The sequence below is a fragment of the Erinaceus europaeus genome, chromosome 12 (genome assembly GCF_950295315.1).
Source record: "Erinaceus europaeus chromosome 12, mEriEur2.1, whole genome shotgun sequence".
Lineage (NCBI taxonomy): Eukaryota > Metazoa > Chordata > Mammalia > Eulipotyphla > Erinaceidae > Erinaceus > Erinaceus europaeus.
Window position 1 is genome coordinate 51,121,248 of NC_080173.1, and position 16,617 is coordinate 51,137,864.

The 16,617-nt window shown below is 45.5% G+C and overlaps 1 protein-coding gene across 1 annotated transcript in view; it reads left to right on the forward strand.

The window, feature by feature from the left end:
* Positions 1-16,617, forward strand: part of PIP4K2B (phosphatidylinositol-5-phosphate 4-kinase type 2 beta) — a 41,728-nt gene that overhangs the window by 20,386 nt on the left and 4,725 nt on the right. Inside the window, exons 5-8 of the mRNA XM_007530924.3 lie at positions 930-1,076; positions 4,957-4,995; positions 5,489-5,602; positions 15,905-16,163. Of these exons, the coding sequence (XP_007530986.1) occupies positions 930-1,076; positions 4,957-4,995; positions 5,489-5,602; positions 15,905-16,163 (559 nt within the window). The remainder of the gene's footprint in view (positions 1-929; positions 1,077-4,956; positions 4,996-5,488; positions 5,603-15,904; positions 16,164-16,617) is intronic.

The following is a 16,617-nucleotide window of genomic DNA, read 5'->3' on the forward strand; positions in this document are numbered from 1 at the left end:
GCTGCCTACTTGAAAAAAGAATAGAAATGAAGGCATGCTCTCACACAGCGCTAGTTGCTCAGCTGTTTCTTGTCATCACTGGGAATTGTTTACATTCTGGCACCTGCTTCATTTCTCCTAATGCTTTATACTCGACCGGACAAAGAAAATTTGAGGAGATAAAAAGAGTCACACCTCCACCTGCAGCCCTGCTTCACCACTCATGAAGCTCCCCTGCTATAGGTGGGGAACAAGGATTTGAACCCAGGTCCTTGCACATGGTAATGTGTGCACTCAACCATGTGACCATGTGTGCCACTACCTGGCCCCTCCTGGATTCTTCTAAAAAAGGTCCTGTCAACTCCAGAGGGTTATTTCTTTTCCTGTTTGACTCCACTCCTCTGGACTTTGTCTGTGAGAAAAGCAGGGAGGGCGGTGGCACCATCTGAATGCCTGTGCGACGCCTGCTTGTTGGATCTTTGAAGAAAGCTGGCTTTTCTGGGGCTCCTGAAAAGTAGTGGGAGGCGCTTCTGACCTTTTGGGAGTTGCAGCAGAAGACCCTGGGGCATGGCTTGAGTAAGAGCTTTTAAAATAAAGCTACCCTGTTTTCCCAGACACAAATCATTACCATAAAACCCTGCCTCTGAGTCCCCGCTCCCCACTTTGGCTTTCCCGTTTCTGGCCAGCAGAGGAGATGAACAGCCTACGTTAGTAATTGTCCTTCATTGAAATTCCAGCTAATAGGGAACCAAAGGTGCTGTGCACTGCTTTCTCTCACTCTCTGCCATCCCAGGTGGTGGTTGGGTTTGGATTACTACTACCTGAGGGGCTCTCATAAATAACTTCATAGTTTGAAGACCAATTTGGGGACCATTAGGATCCCAGGCAGTGTTTATTCCTTCTTGGCATCGATTCTTTCGCCTTCCTATCTTCCCTCCCTTCTTTCCTAGTTCATAGTGGAATGTCATGGCAACACCCTTTTGCCACAGTTTCTGGGCATGTACCGCCTGACTGTGGACGGTGTGGAAACCTACATGGTGGTTACCAGGAATGTGTTCAGCCATCGACTCACTGTGCACCGCAAGTATGACCTCAAGGTAAAGACTCTTTCTCAGTTCTATAGCCGTCCTTTCCTTGATACTTGGAGGGACCACAGTCCCAGTTTCCACCTGATGTGAAGGCCAGAGATTATGTTTGGTCTTGGTGACTCTAGAGTTGACTGCCTAGTTCCTGTGACCCAAAAGCTCTTTGGGGCCAGGGAGATAGCAGAATTGTTTTTTTTATTATTATTTAAAACAAAAATTTTTTTTGTAAACTTTTTTTTTAAATATTTTATTTATTCCCTTTTGTTGCCCTTGTTGTTTTTATTGTAGTTATTATTGTTGTTGTCATTGTTGGATAGGACAGAGAGAAATGGAGAGAGGAGGGGAAGACAGAGAGGAGGAGAGAAAGATAGACACCTGCAGACCTGCTTCATCGCCTGTGAAGGGACTCCCCTGCAGGTGGGGAGCCGGGGTTCGAACCGGGATCCTTATGCTGGTCCTTGTGCTTTGTGCTACCTGCGCTTAACCTGCTGTGCTACAGCCCAACTCCCGAGATAGCAGAATTGTTATACAAAAAGATTCTCGGGGGTCGGGTGGTGGCGCAGTGGGTTAAGCGCAGGTGGCACAAAGTGCAAGGACCGGCGTAAGGATCCCGCTTGGAGCCCCCGGCTCCCCACCTGCAGGGGAATCGCTTCACAGGCGGTGAAGCAGGTCTGCAGGTGTCTGTCTTTCTCTCCCCCTGTCTTCCCCTCCTCTCTCCATTTCTCTCTGTCCTATCCAACAACAAACAACATCAACAATGGTAATAATAATAACCACAACGAGGCTACAACAACAAGGGCAACAAAAGGGGAAAAAAATGGCTTCCAGGAGCGGTGGATTCATGGTGCAGGCACCGAGCCCAGCAATAACCCTGGAGGAAACAAAAAAGATTCTCATGTCTGAGGTTCCAAGGTTCCAGGCTCAATCCCCAGCAATACTATTTAAAGGGGGGGGGGGGTAGTGGTTTTTATTTTTTGATACATCGAGATAAATTGAGAGGAGAGACACCTGCAGCACTGTTTCACCACTCGTGAAGCTTCCCCCATGCAGGTGGGAACCCATGGATTGAACCCAGGTCCTTGCACTGTGATGTGTACGCTCAACCACGTGCGCCACCACATGACCCCTGAGCAAAAAATGTTAACACAAACAAGGATCCAGGTTTGAATCTCTGGTCCCCATCTGCAGGGGGAAAGCTTCATGAATGGTGAAGCAGTGCTACAGGTGCCTCTCTTTCCCTTGTATGTCCTTACTCACACACACACACACTCTCTCTCTCTCTCAAAATATTTTAATTTATTTATTATTGGATAGAGACAGAGAGAAGTTGAGAGGAGACAGGGTTGAGAGGGAGAGACACAGAAATACCTGCAGCCCAGTTTCACCACTTGTGAAGCTTTCCCCCTACAGGTGGAGACCAGAGGCTTGAACCTGGGTCCTTGTGCACTATAACATGTGCACGCTTACCCAGTTGTGCACCTGGCCCCCTTTTCCCCATTGCCTCTCAATATTTCTGTCCCTATGCAAAAATAAGTAATACATATTAAAAACAAACAAGCAAAGGAAAACAAACCTGTTTGTTGTCCAGATGACAGCAATAAAGGCTACCTAGCCCTAAATGTACCCTCTTTTTTAAAACATCTTTTTTCTTTTTAATAAATATTTAAAAAAATTTTTTTAATATTTTATTTTTATTTATTCCCTTTTGTTGCCCTTGTTGTTTTATTGTTGTAGTTATTATTGTTGTTGTCGTTGTTGGATAGGACAGAGAGAAATAGAGAGAGGAGGGGAAGACAGAGAGGAAGAGAGAAAGATAGACACCTGCAGACCTGCTTCACCGCCTGTGAAGCGACTCCCCTGCAGGTGGGTTTAATATATTTTTTATACTTACTTATTTTTCCTTTTGTTGCCCTTGTGTTTTTTTTTGTTGTTGTTGTTGTAGTTGTTGTTATTGATGTCGTTGTTGTTAGGACAAAGAGAAATGGAGAGAGGAAGGGAAGACAGAGAAGGGGAGAGAAAGATAGACACCTGCAGACCTGCTTCACCACTTGTGAAGCGATTCCCCTGCAGGTGGGGAGCTGGAGGCTCGAACCAGGATCCTTGAGCTTAGCGCCACATGCGCTTAACCCACTGTGCTACCACCCAGTGTACCCTCTTTCTGTAATGATTGATGTTCTCCACCTTCTGTCAGTGGGATTACAAATGGAGGGCAGCAGTTTTGGGTAGGCTGGGCTGACACACGCATTCTGGCACCTGACCACATTCTGTAGACTGACAGCACAAGTGTGCCTCTAGCCACCAGAAGGAACATACTTGTGCCTACTCCCTGACCTCTATCCCTTCGCACCACCCCCGCAACCTCCACCACAGCTGCCATGGCTTCCTTTCCATTCCTAAGTGCCTGTGCTGCCCTCCTGCCCAGGAGCTCACATAGGCTGCCTAGAATCTGCTCCCTCCCCACCCTGACCATCTTCCTGACCTTTTCTCTACCTTCCCCTTCACCTGACAGTTACTTACTATTAACCCTTTTGAACTCAGCTCAAATCTTAATTCTTCAACAAGGAAAGCTTTGGCCACTGTTTCTCCCCAATCCTAGTCCTGCCCTGCCCGGATGTTACCTGCTCTCAGTGTCCTCTGTCTTTTCCCCTGCATTGCTTAGCACCTTTGTAATTAATTACTTGCATAACTACTATGTAGCTTGTCTCTCCCCAGTTAAAAGTTCCCTGAGGGCACCACAAGCCTTGTTTGTAGTGGTAGACAGGCAGCGCTCTGTGAACGGTCTTTGACAGAGGCAGCTCTGCTTCACCACTTGCAAAGCTTTTCTTCCTGCAGGTAGGGACTGGGGGCATGACCATGAGTCCTTCATACTGTATGTAGCATGTACTCTCAACCAGGCGTGCCACCACCTGGCCTCTTCCTGTCTCTCCCCACCCTCTTGATTTCTGGCTGTCTGTCTGATAAAGATTGAAAAAAAAAAGTCCTGGAGGAGGCATGAGGCAGCAACATATTTGTGCCCTCTATCACTGACTGTTTACAGAGTGCTGCCTGTCTGCCACTACAAGGCTTGTGGTGCCCTCAGGGAACTTTTCTTCTCACTGGGGAGAGACAAGCTACATAGTAGTTACGCAAGTAATTAATTACAAAGGTGCTAAGTAATATAGGGGCTTGAACCTGGGTCCTTGTGCTCAACCAGGTGAGCCACCACTCAGCCCCTTCCCTCCAGGATTCTTTTCTGGTTTTTAATTTTGTTTTTTTCCCCTTTCATTGCTCTTGTTTATCGTCGCTGTTGTTATTGTTGTAATTGTTGTTGGAGACGAAATAGAGAAATGGAGAGAGGAGGGGAAGACAGAGAGGGGGAGAGAAAGACACCTGCAGACCTGCTTCACCGCCTGTGAAGCGACCCCACTACAGGTGGGGAGCCGGGGGCTTGAACCGGGATCCTTACACTGGTCCTTGTGCTTCGTGCCATGTGCGCCTAACCCGTCGTGCAACCGCCTGGCTCCCTCCTCCAGGATTCTAACCAACTTACTTCACTAGCTCTCCCCAAAGATTAAATATATTTATTTATTTATTTTAAATATTTATTCCCTTTTGTTGCTCTTGTTGTTTTATTGTTGTCGTTGTTGGATAGGACAGTGACAAATGGAGATGGGGAAGACAGAGAGAGGGAGAGAAAGATCGACACCTGCAGACCTGCTTCACCATTTGTGAAGTGACTCCCCTGTGGGTAGAGAGCCGGAGGCTCAAACCGGGATCCTTACACGGGTCCTTGCGCTTTGCGCCACCTGCACCTGAGCTACCGCCCAACTCCCTCTACCCAAAGATTAGTGCAGACTTTCTTGCTCACTGGGATTTACCTCAGCTGGACTTAGGATGGCTTTTATCTTTTCAGGGTTCTACTGTTGCCAGAGAAGCAAGTGATAAGGAGAAGGTACGTTGGGACCTGTGCTGTTTAAAATGTGGAGTGAATTGCTTGGGATGAAAAACCCGTCAGCCATCCTGTCCCTTCCTCCACCGTAGCCCCAGGCCCAGGTTCAGATAGGCAAATGATCTGTGACACTCAGCACCACCTGCCCTTATCCTTGACCTAAGCCTTGGCTCCTGCCTTTAACGTCTGCCCTTGCTGGATTCTTCATAGTTCTGGAGAGCTGGCACTTTCCATCTTACAGTCCTAGTAGAGTTGGTGAGCATAGAGGCAGTCCAAGTTCAGCAGGAGAGCATGCTTTAGTTGGTCTTTGTGTGATATATCCTACACATTTACCATTCCTGCCTCCTGTAGCCTCAGACCATATCCTGCACTGACCTACTGATGTGGCTGGTTGGCCATCTGTGTGCTAAGGAACCTTCCCCTTGTCCCCAGCAGAGGATTCCCTGGGATGAATGAATCAGGCCTCCCCAGCTTAACACAGCAATTATTCTCCCAGGCCAAGGACTTACCGACATTCAAAGACAATGACTTTCTCAATGAAGGACAGAAGCTACATGTGGGAGAAGAGAGTAAAAAGAACTTCCTGGAAAAATTGAAACGGGATGTAGAGGTATTAACTATTCTTCATTTTCATCTTGGCTGAGCACTGCCCCTTCTCATCCTCAGAGCATGATCCGCTTTACTCTTTAACCTCTAGACATTTTGAATGGAGGAGCCAGCAAGATAGAGCATAGTGACTATGCACCAGACTTCTATCCTTGAAGTCCAGCCGCTGGCACCAGCATTAATCAGAGCTGGTGCTGTGGTTCAGTGCTCTGGACTCTCACTGTGTGTCTCTCATTAAGATAACTCTAAAAGAGATGGGGGGGGGGAGTAGAAAAATTGAAATCACTATTTTTCAGGAGTGTAGACAAAAGAAAGGGTAGCAGCTTGAGCAATGTGGCTATTTGCACCCAAAGTTAGTGCAAATAAACCAGTTTCTCCATTTGAAATGTTTTCCCCTGTTCTTTTCATTAATCCATTCCAGAACTTTCTGGTGGAGTCCCTGTAGGGGTGGGAATATCCGGTCATCAGAGAAACAGGAAACCAGTTGTTGTTTTTTTTCTTTTTCCTTTTACCAGAACACTATTGAGCTCTGGCTTATGGTGGTGGAGGGGACTGAACCTGGGACTCTGGAGCCTCAGGCATCAGAGTCTATTTGCATAACCATTATGCTATCTACCATCCGCCCAGGAAACCAGTTTTTTAAAAAATTTTTTAAATTTATTTTAAAAAGGAGACATTAACAAAACCATAGGATAAGAGGGGTACAGCTCCACATAATTTCCACCACCAGATCTCCGTATCCCATCCCCTCCCCTGATAGCTTTCCTAGTCTTTTTTTTTTTAATATTTATTTATTTATTCCCTTTTGTTGCCCTTGTTGTTTTATTGTTGTAGTTATTATTGTTGTTGTTGTTGTTGGATAGGACAGAGAGAAATGGAGAGAGGAGGGGAAGACAGAGGGGGAGAGAAAGATAGACACCTGCAGACCTATCTGCTTCACCGCCTGTGAAGCGACTCCCCTGCAGGTGGGGAGCCGAGGGCTCGAACCAGGATCCTTACGCCGGTCCATGGACTTTGTGCCACGTGCGCTTCACCTGCTGCACTACCGCTTGACTCCCAGTTTTCCTATTCTTTAACCCTCTGAGAGTATGGACCGAAGGTCATTTTGGGATGCAGAAGGTGGAAGGTCTGGCTTCTATAATTGCTTCCTCGCTGAACATAAGCATTGACTGGTCTATCCATACTCCCAGTCTGCCTCTCTCTTTCCCTAGTAGGGTGAGTCTCTGGGGAAGCAGAGCTCCAGGACACATTGGTGGGGTTATCTGTCCAGGGAAGTCTGGTTGGCATCATGGTACCATCTGGAACCTGGTGGCTGAAAAGAGAGTTAACATACAAAGCCAAACAAATTGTTGACCAATCATGGACCTAAAGGCTGGAATAGTACAGATGAAGAGTTGTGGGGGGGGTCTTCCATTTTGTAGATAGCTAGTAGGCATATTTTACTTATATTCCAAAGGGCCTGTGGCTATACTAGGGTTTTTTTTGTCCCTGAATCTGAAATCTGATATGCAGGTGGATCCAGGTTATTGTCTGGGGAGGTGATGTCATGGCTGGAAAAGGGAAAGAAAGCTGGATCAGGGAACAGAGTAGCTCCCTAATATGGGAAAGGGGTATAAATAGTGTTGACTGTAAATCCCATCATTTTGATTTGGCCTGGGGCCCATATTCAGCTTAGGAGCCTATGTGACCTCTGCATCCCTGTAGATCTGAGCTCACATTCTGTGGTCATAAGTAGGAATGTTCCAGGCTGCCCCAATATCGACCTATCTTCTTTAGGTGGAGCATAGAGTATGTTGTCCATCCTCCCTTCGGAGGATTGAACATTCTCTATCGTTGTTGATCCAAGTTGAGGGCAAGGTCCTATTGGGGCCCACAAAGGGGTCTATTTTGTTGTTCCTCATAGAGATGACTGTTAGCAATGGAGAGAGGGATTTATTTGAGGTCTAGGCCCATCATGTCTGTTTGGGAATCTCAGGACTCCCCGACTAGGGTCCCAGCTGATGGGATGGCCTGATAGTGACTAAAGAGTCATCTTTAAAGCATGCCAGTCTCTTGCCCTTATTCAGCTTTTGCAGTCCTTGCTTTGCTAAGGTTAGCTTTGGTGTGAGAGAACTGTAATAGGAAGTAGGTGAGGAGGGTATCTAAGTCTAATTAGATACTATTTCATTAGGAACTTTATGCTGACACACTGCAGACTATTGTGTCCTTTTGCTTTCAGGTATATATTTTTCCCTAGTTTATGGATACGTGTGAACATATGCTCTATCTCATGGGACCTGGTCTATATCTAGGTTTTGGGAGTTTGTTAGGAAGTGAATTGCCTGGAATGGAATTAGAGAATACTATGAAAGGAAAGTTCTCACCCAAGTAATGAAGCTGAAGGGTTGTTATTCCACACCTGAAGTCTCTGGACTCAGTCTGAAGTGAAGCATGCTGAGGTGGTACTCGTTGTGTTGATTAGGTTGGGATCGGCGGATGCAATATTATTTGGTATGAATTGAGAGAAGCATGCAGGAAAGTGGGCCCCACCCTAAGGTTCCAGGAATGGGGAAAATATAGGCTCTATAGTGGAAATGTGAGGTTCTTGCTGTCTTAGGGTTCAAGAAGACAATAGATAGTTACTGTTATAACACATTATTTGGTAATTGGGTTAACTTTGAAAAATCTGTTAGGATTTGCTGTATTAACATCACCATAATTTATGTCCTTTGACATTATTTGTATATAGCTGTGCCACTAGTTGCTTCTGTTCTCCCTGGTCTAGGCTTTTGAGAGTCAACATATCAAAGACTCAGCCTATGTATTAAAAAGACTCAGTCTATGGACCGGGAAGTGGCGCAGTAGATAGGGCATTGGACTCTCAAGCATGAGGTCCTGAGTTCAATCCCCAGCAGCACATGTACCAGAGTGATATCTGGTTCTTTCTCTCTCCTATCATTTCTCATGAACAAATAAAATCTTTAAAAAAAAAAAGACTTAGTCTATGCTTTAAAAAGTTTGAGACATATAATCAACTTTCCCCCCCTCATATTAAATAGTGATTTATATGACTACAGATTAATAGGAGTGTACATAAACACCATTCCCACCACCATAAGACTGTCCCATTCCCCCCCCACCCCAGGAAACCAAATATCCACCCTCACCCTCACCCCAGGGTTTTTACTTTGGTGCCCTACTCCAGGAAACCAGTTCTTAAGCTCTGGCAGTCAGTCACTTCTCTTGTTCATATAATCCACTGACTGCAGCCTTCTGCTGCATTGGAACTTCCTGTGGAGAAATTCCTCTGGGGAGGACAGGTACTAAATGGCGATCTGGACCACTTGATACCTCAAGTGTCTGCTTCTACTTTTACTTTCATAATTTGGGAGCATGTTTATTAAAAAATTACAAATTAAGGTGAGAAAGAACCAAATCATTCATTTTTTTTTAATATTCCCTTTTGTTGCCCTTGTTTTATTGTTGTAGCTATTATTGCTGTTGTCACTGATGTTATCATTGTTGGCTAGGACAGAGAGAAATGGAGAGAGGAGGGGAAGACAGAGGGGGGGTGAGAAAGATAGACACTTGCAGACCTGCTTCACCGCTTGTGAAGTGACTCCCCTGCAGGTGGAGAGCTGGGGGCTCAAACTGGGATCTTTACGCCAGTCCTTGAGCTTGGCGCCACCTGCACTTAACCTGCTGCGCTACCGCCCGACTCCTGAACCAAATCATTCTAACACCTGTGATGCTGGGGACCTCATAACCTTATCCACTGCTCTACCTTCTGGGTCACTCACCCTACAAACTTTAAAGATTATGTGTATATATATAATTTTTTTTACTGTGGTCAAATATATATAACATGCATTTTATCATCTTTTTAAATCTAAAGAAATAGTTTTTTTGCATAGACAGAAATTGAGATGGAAGGAGGAGATAGAAAGACACCTGCAGCTCTGCTTCACTGCCTGTGAATCTTCTCCACTGCAGGTGGGGACCAGGGTCCTTGTGCATTGTAACGTGTGTGCTCTACTGAATGTGCTATTGCTTCGCCTCTAAATTACCTTTATGTATTTATCAGATAGAGAGAGCCGGAAATTGAGGGGAAGACAGACACACCTGCAATCCTACTTCACCACTTGTGAAGCTTTCCCCCTGCAGATGGGGGCCGGGGGCTTGAACCTGGGTCCTTGTGCACTGTAATGTGTGCGCTTAACCAGGTGCGCCACCACCCAGTACCTCTAAATTTATCGTGAATCATTTTTAAATTCACAGTTCTGAGGTGTTACAGAACATTCACATTATTATGCAGCCATCACTTTAAAAAGTACTTTATTAACTTTATTTTGGTTCTTTTTATATATTTTTTTGCTTCCAGGATTATTGCTGGGGCTCGGTGCCTGCACTACGAATCCACTGCTCCTGGAGGCCATTTTTTCCCTTTTGTTGCCCTTGTTGTTCATCGGTGTTGTAGTTTCTGTTATTGTTGTCATTGTTATTGGATAGGACAGAGAGAAATGGAGAGAGGAGAGGAACACAGAGAAGCTGAGAGAAAGACACCTACAGACCTGCTTCACCGCTTGTGAAGCAACACCTCAGCAGGTGGGGAGCCGGAGGCTCGAACTGGGATCCTCACGCCAGTCCTTGCGCTTTGCGTCACGTGCACTTAATCTGCTGCGCTACTGCCCAGCCCCCTCAATTTTTTAAAAGATTTTATTTATTTATTAATGAGAAAGATAGGATGAGAGAGAAAGCCAGACATCACTCTGGTACATGTGCTCCAAGGGACTGAACTCGAGACCTCATGCTTGAGAGTCTAATGCTTTACCCAATGAGCCACCTCCTGTACCACTTGGTTCAATTTTTTTTTAAAGAATTTATTTTTAAATATTTATTTATTCCTTTTTGTTGCCCTTGTTGTTTTATTGTTGTAGTTATTATTGTTGTTGTCGTTGTTGTTGGATAGGACAGAGAGAAATGGAGAGAGGAGGGGAAGACAGAGAGGGGGAGAGAAAGATAGACACCTGCAGACCTGCTTCACCGCCTGTGAAGTGACTCCCCTGCAGGTGGGGAGCCGGGGCCTCGAACTGGGATCCTTATGCCAGTCCTTGAGCTTTGCACCGCGTGCACTTACCCTACTGCACTCCTCCCAGACTCCCAGTTCAAATTTTTTTAAAACTAATTAACTAATTTTACTGAGGTCTTAATGATTTCCAGGACAATTATTGACATAATTTCTCATCTAGGTCTCTGCAAAGCATTTTGTTTTCCCTTTTTGTCCTCCTTTTGGGTGATCTCACTTAACATAATTACTTCATGTTCCATTCAAGATGAGGCAAAGCAGATGGCTTCATTATTTTAAACAGCTGAGTAGTATTCCATTGTGTATATATACCACAACTTTAAAAAAAAAAGTTTATGTATTCCCTTTTTGTTGCCTTTGTTGTTTTATTGTTGTCGTTATTATTGTTGTTGTCCATCTTCGTTGTTGGATAGGACAGAGAGAAATGGAGAGAGGAGGGGAAGACAGAGGGGGAGAGAAAGATAGACACCTGCAGACCTGCTTCACTTATGAAGCGACTCCCCTGCAGGTGGGGAGCCGGGGGCTCGAACCAGGATTCTTACACTCATCCTTGTGTTTTGTGTCACATGTGCTTAGCCCACTGTGCTACCACCCGACTCCCAACTTTTTTCTTTTGCCTCCAGCTTTATTGCTGGGGCTCAGTGTCTCACGCTCCTGGATTCTATTTTTTTCCCTTTTTTGCCCTGGTTGTTTTATTGTTGTTGTGGTTATTATTATTGTTGTTGTTATTGGTGTCATTGGATAGGACAGGGAAATCGAGAGAGGAAGGGAAGACAGAGAGGAAGGAAAGACAGAGAGACAGACAGGGGGAGAAAGATGGACACCTGCAGACCTGCCTCACCGCTTGTGAGGCAACCCCACCCCCTGCAGGTGTGGAGTCAGGGGCTCGAACCAGGATCATTGAGCTGGTCCTTGCACTTTGTGCCGTGTGTGCTTAACCCATTGCATTACTGCCGACCCCCTACACCACAACTTTCTTACCTACTCATCTATCATTGATAGCTACGTTGCTTCCAAGTTTGAGCTTTTACAAATTATACTACTATGAAGACAGATGTACATAGATCTCTTTGGATAGTTTTTCTTTTTTTTAAAGAATTTATTTATTTCTTCATGAGAAAGATAGAGAATGAAACAGCCATCCTGGTATATGTGCGCTGGGGATCGAACTCAGGACATCATGTTTGAGAGTCTAGTGCCTTAGCCACTGCGCCACCTCTCAGACCATGGATAGGTATTTAAAAAAAAATACTTATTTATTTATTCCCTTTTGTTGCCCTTGTTATTTTATTGTTGTAGTTATTGTTGTTGTTATTGATGTCGTCATTGTTGGATAGGACAGAGAAATGGAGAGAGGAGGGGAAGACAGAGACGGGGAGAGAAAGATAGACACCTGCAGACCTGCTTTACCACCTGTGAAGTGACTCCCCTGCAGGTGGGGAGCCAGGGGCTTGAACCCCGGGATCCTTATGCTGGTCCTTGAGCTTTGTGCCACGTGCGCTTAACCTGCTGCGCTACCACCCGACTCCTGTGAATTTCTTTTTTTTTAAAGCATGTTTATTTATTTATTTTTTAAATATTTATTTATTCCCTTTTGTTGTCCTTGTTTTTATTGTTGTAGTTATTATTGTTGTTGTTGATATCATTGTTGTTGGATAGGACAGAGAGAAATGAAGAGAGGAGGGGAAGACAGAGAGGGGGAGAGAAAGACACCTGCAGATCTGCTTGACTGCCTGTGAAGTGACTCCCCTGCAGGTGGGGAGCTGGGGGCTCGAACCGGGACCCTTATGCCGGTCTTTGCGCTCTGCGCCACCTGCGCTTAACCCGCTGTGCTACAGCCTGACTCCCATAATTTTTATTTCTTTTTTTTTTAAAGATTTTTTTTTCCTTTTGTTGCCCTTGTTTTATTGTTGTAGTTATTATTGGTGTCGTTGTTGTTGGATAGGACAGAGAGAAATGGAGAGAGGAGGGGAAGACAGAGAGGGGGAGAGAGAGATAGACACCTGCAGACCTTGTGAAGCGACTCTCCTGCAGTGAGGAGCCAGAGGCTCAAACCACCATCCTTACGCTGCTCCTTGAGCTTTGCACCACCTGTGCTTAACCCGCTGCACTACTGCCTGACCCCCATCCTTCCTTTTTTTTAAATTTTTTTTTTTTTTTTTGCCTCCAGGGTTATTGCTGGAGCTCCATGCCTGCACTACGAATCCACTGCTCCTGGAGGCCATTTTTCCCATTTTGTTGCCCTTGTTGCTCTATTTTGTTTTAAATTTTGTTGCTAGAGTTATCTCTGGGGCTTGATAACTGCAGGAAGTCTCCACTGCTCCTACTAGCTCCCTGCCTACCTTTCTTTTGCCTCCAGGGTTATTGCTTGGGCTTGGTGCCTGCACTAGAATCCACTGCTCCTGGTGGCCATCGTTTTTTTTTTTTTTTTTTCTGTTGTTGCTTTTGCTGTTACTGTTGTTATTACTGCTGCCGTTGTTGTTGGATAGGACGGAGAGAAATTGAGAGGGGAGGGGGTGAGAAAGATAGACACCTGCAGACCTGCTTCACAACTGGTGGAGCAACACCCCTGCAGGTAGGGGAGCCGGGGGTTCGAACTGGGTTCCTTGTGCTGGTCCTTGTGCTTTGCAGTCTGTGCACTTAACCTGGTGTGCTATTTGGGCCCTGGATTTCTTTTTCTTTTTTTTTTTTTTAAGATTTTATTGATTGATTGATTGATTCATGAGAAAGATAGGAGGAGAGAGAAAAAGAACTAGACATCACTCTGGCACATGTGCTGCCGGGGACTGAATTCATGTTTGAGAGTCCGATGCTTTATCCACTGCACCTCTTGGACCACCTCAATTTCTTTCTTTTTTTTTTTTTTTTTTCAGTGCCTGCACCATGAATCCACTGCTCCTGGAGGCCTTTCTTTTTTTCCCCCTTTTGTTGCCCTTGTTGTTGTAGCCTTGTTGTGGTTATTATTGTTGTTATTGATGTTGTTCGTTGTTGGATAGGACAGAGAGAAATGGAGAGGAGGGGAAGACAGAGAAGGGGAGAGAAAGACACCTACAGACCTGCTTCAACACCTGTGAAGCGACTCCCCTGCAGGTGGGGAGCCGGGGCCTCGAACCAGGTTCCTTGTGCTTTGTGCCATGTGTGCTTAACCCGCTGCGCTACCACCTGAACCCCTGAATTTCTTTTATTTATTTAATTTTTAAAATTTTTTTAAAAAAATATTTATTCCCTTTTGTTGCCCTTGTTGCCTGAATTTCTTTTTAAAGCTAGATAGAATTCCATTGTATGTACATGTCATCTTTTGTTTACCCATTCTTAGTCTCTGCTGGCCAAGGAGACAGCATAATGGTTATGCAAAAAGATATTTATGCCTGAGGTCCTAAGGTTCCTGGTTCAGTCCCCAGCACCACCATAAGCCCCAGAGCTGGTGGTCTGGGAAGTGGTGCAGTGGATAAATCATTAGATTCTCTCTTTCTCTTTCTCTCTCTCTTTTTAAAAAAGTTTTTAATTATTTTTATCTATTTGATAGAGACAGCCAGAAATCGAGAAGGAAGGGGGTTTAGAGAGGAAGTGAGAAAGACACCTGCAGCACTGCTTTACCACTCGCAAAGCTTTTCCCCTGCAGATGGGGCCTTGGGGCTGAGACCTTTGGTCCTTGTGCAGTGTAACATGTGCACTCAGCCAGTTGCGCCAGTACCTGGCCCCAAGCATTGGATTCTCAACCTTGAGGTCTCAAATTTAGTCCCTGGCAGCACATGTGCCAGAATGTTGTCTGGTTCTCTCTTTTCTACCTTTCTCATGAATGAATAAATAAATAAATCTAAAATAAATAAATAAAATAAATGTTAAGTGTTAACAACAACAACAAAAAGCCAGACCTGAGCAGCGAAGGAAACACCACCACACTCCCACACTCACTGGGACAGTGTGCTGCTTTGCTGTGCTGATTACGCAGGTTTGAGCCCCGGCGCAAACAGCTTTGGTGCTGTGGTCTCTCTCGCTGCCTCTCTATCTAAAATAAATACGGAACTCTTCAGAGAAACACAAGCATGGCAGTGCAGATATACAGGAAGACAGAGAATAAATGAAATTTACTTACATGATTATGGAGGCTGATAAATCCCAAGATCTGTGTTGACAGTCTGGAGACCCAGGATTACTGATGGTATAGTTTCAGGCTAGAGGCTAGCTGCCTGCAGACCCAAGAAGAGATCGTGTCTCCTCACATATTTGAAGGCAAGAAAAAGCAGATGTCTCAGCTCACAGGTATCCAGGAGGGTTTTACTTATATCACCTGTCAGGCCTCCAGCTGACTAGATGAGGCCCACCCCATTGGAGAGGGCTATCTGGTTTATTCAGTTTACTAATTCGAATGTTAATCTCAGCTAATCTCACAGATACACCTGGAACAATATTTGACCAAATGTCTTGGGCACCTGGTGGCCCAGTCAAATTGACACATGAGAGTCATCACCATCATACTTAGATTGCTTCTTTTGTGCTGTCCTTGGTATTCATGATGCTGGGATTCAAACCCAACACCTTAATGTAGTAAAGTATGAGCTATCTCCCAGTCCGTTTCCCCTTTTTCATTCTGCTCAGCAAGGAAGTAGAACTGTGTGGCTTTACAAACTTTGCCTGTGATCCCCAGTTAGATGTAACTTTGGTAACCTTACATCTCCATACACACAAACACAAAACTGAAACACTGTCTACCTGTACTTTATATATATTCTGATAGTCTCTATTTTATTCTGTAGTATATAATAATAATGATAATAATAACTTCAAGTCCCAGCCACTTGACTGATTTGGGACTCCTAGTGGGTTGAGTCCTATGCTCTCCGCATGCCTCCATTTCTCGACTTCTCTGCAGTAGAACACTGCTGTGCAACATCTCACCCTTTCTCTCCTCACCCTTGCCCATGGCCTCTTAATCCCAGACAATGTGGGCTCCTCCTGCAGTGCTGCTCCTGCCTCGACTGCATCCTCTGCCTGTTTGGCTCCTCTCTCTCATGTGGCTCAGTCTTGATTTTTCTTATCAGGTGCTCTGGATTCCTGGCTCGTGAGGAGTCACTGTGCCCCATTAGACAGCGTTCTCTGTGGCCAGAGAAATCTCAAGCCTCCTCCATTGTCTTTCGGAAGCAGAGAATTGAATTGAAACTTCTGCCTTTTGTGTCACATGGGGTGTCCTGTATAATTGTGTAACCTCTTCCTTCCATCTACCCCCTACCCCATCGCCAGTTCCTGGCCCAGCTGAAGATTATGGACTACAGCCTGCTGGTGGGCATCCATGATGTGGACCGGGCCGAGCAGGAGGAGATGGAGGTGGAGGAGCGGGCAGAGGATGAGGAGTGTGAGAATGATGGCATGGGGGGCAACCTGCTGTGCTCCTACGGCACCCCTCCGGATAGTCCCGGCAACCTCCTCAGCTTTCCCCGGTTCTTTGGCCCTGGGGAATTTGATCCTTCTGTTGACGTCTATGCCATGAAAAGCCATGAAAGTAAGTAGGAACCGGTGCCTGCCCCGCACACGTCCCGCTCCTTCAGGCCCGTTTCAGTGCCCCTTGCATTGAATTTCATTACTCCTGGATCTCTACTTCAGTCATTTCTGCCTTTGACCTCTTTCTGCCTCCAGGCTCCCTGACTAGGTTACCAGTCACTGTCCTGGGTTCTCAGGCACTTTCTGTCACACCTTCTCTTCATTTATTTCTCTGGTTGTCCTGGATGTCTGAGGCATGGTTTTGCGCGGGCTTCTGGTGGACAGAACTTGACAGTGTCACATCAGTTTCCACAGGGTGGCTGCGAAGAGCAAGTAAGATGAAAGCTCTGAGGGCTTCATCAGTCATTCCTTCTCTCAGATCCAGAATGATCAAGTATCTGTCTTATCCAAAGGGCTCTGGAACCCACTGGACCTTTATGCTCTCATCTTTGCCCCTACCACCTCTTCCTCTGTTT